Source organism: Penaeus monodon, chromosome 23 (assembly GCF_015228065.2).
Source record: "Penaeus monodon isolate SGIC_2016 chromosome 23, NSTDA_Pmon_1, whole genome shotgun sequence".
NCBI classification, from domain to species: domain Eukaryota; kingdom Metazoa; phylum Arthropoda; class Malacostraca; order Decapoda; family Penaeidae; genus Penaeus; species Penaeus monodon.
Window position 1 is genome coordinate 8,598,275 of NC_051408.1, and position 236 is coordinate 8,598,510.

Sequence of the window (236 nt, forward strand, 5' to 3'; positions counted from 1 at the left end):
GTGCGTGCAGGCGCATATGTGTGCGCGTATGTATGTATGTGTAAGTGTTTAAATTTATACAGAAAGTGCATTCCTGTTTACATTTTTAAGGCTTTAAGACTTTGATCAGTACTCGTCTGGACTCTTATGCCATGTTTTAAGATGTATTCATATATTTTTCTCTCTTTTCAGATACGAAAACATAGGCAAACCTTTGCCCAAGAATAAACTTCATGACTCCCAGAAGGTTAGTTAGT

General features: G+C 36.4%; 1 protein-coding gene across 1 annotated transcript in view; it reads left to right on the forward strand.

The window, feature by feature from the left end:
* The window catches only part of LOC119588125 (doublecortin domain-containing protein 2-like), a 60,003-nt gene that overhangs the window by 56,163 nt on the left and 3,604 nt on the right, over window positions 1–236 (forward strand). Inside the window, exon 3 of the mRNA XM_037936833.1 lies at window positions 172–226. Within this exon, the coding sequence (XP_037792761.1) occupies window positions 172–226 (55 nt within the window). The remainder of the gene's footprint in view (window positions 1–171; window positions 227–236) is intronic.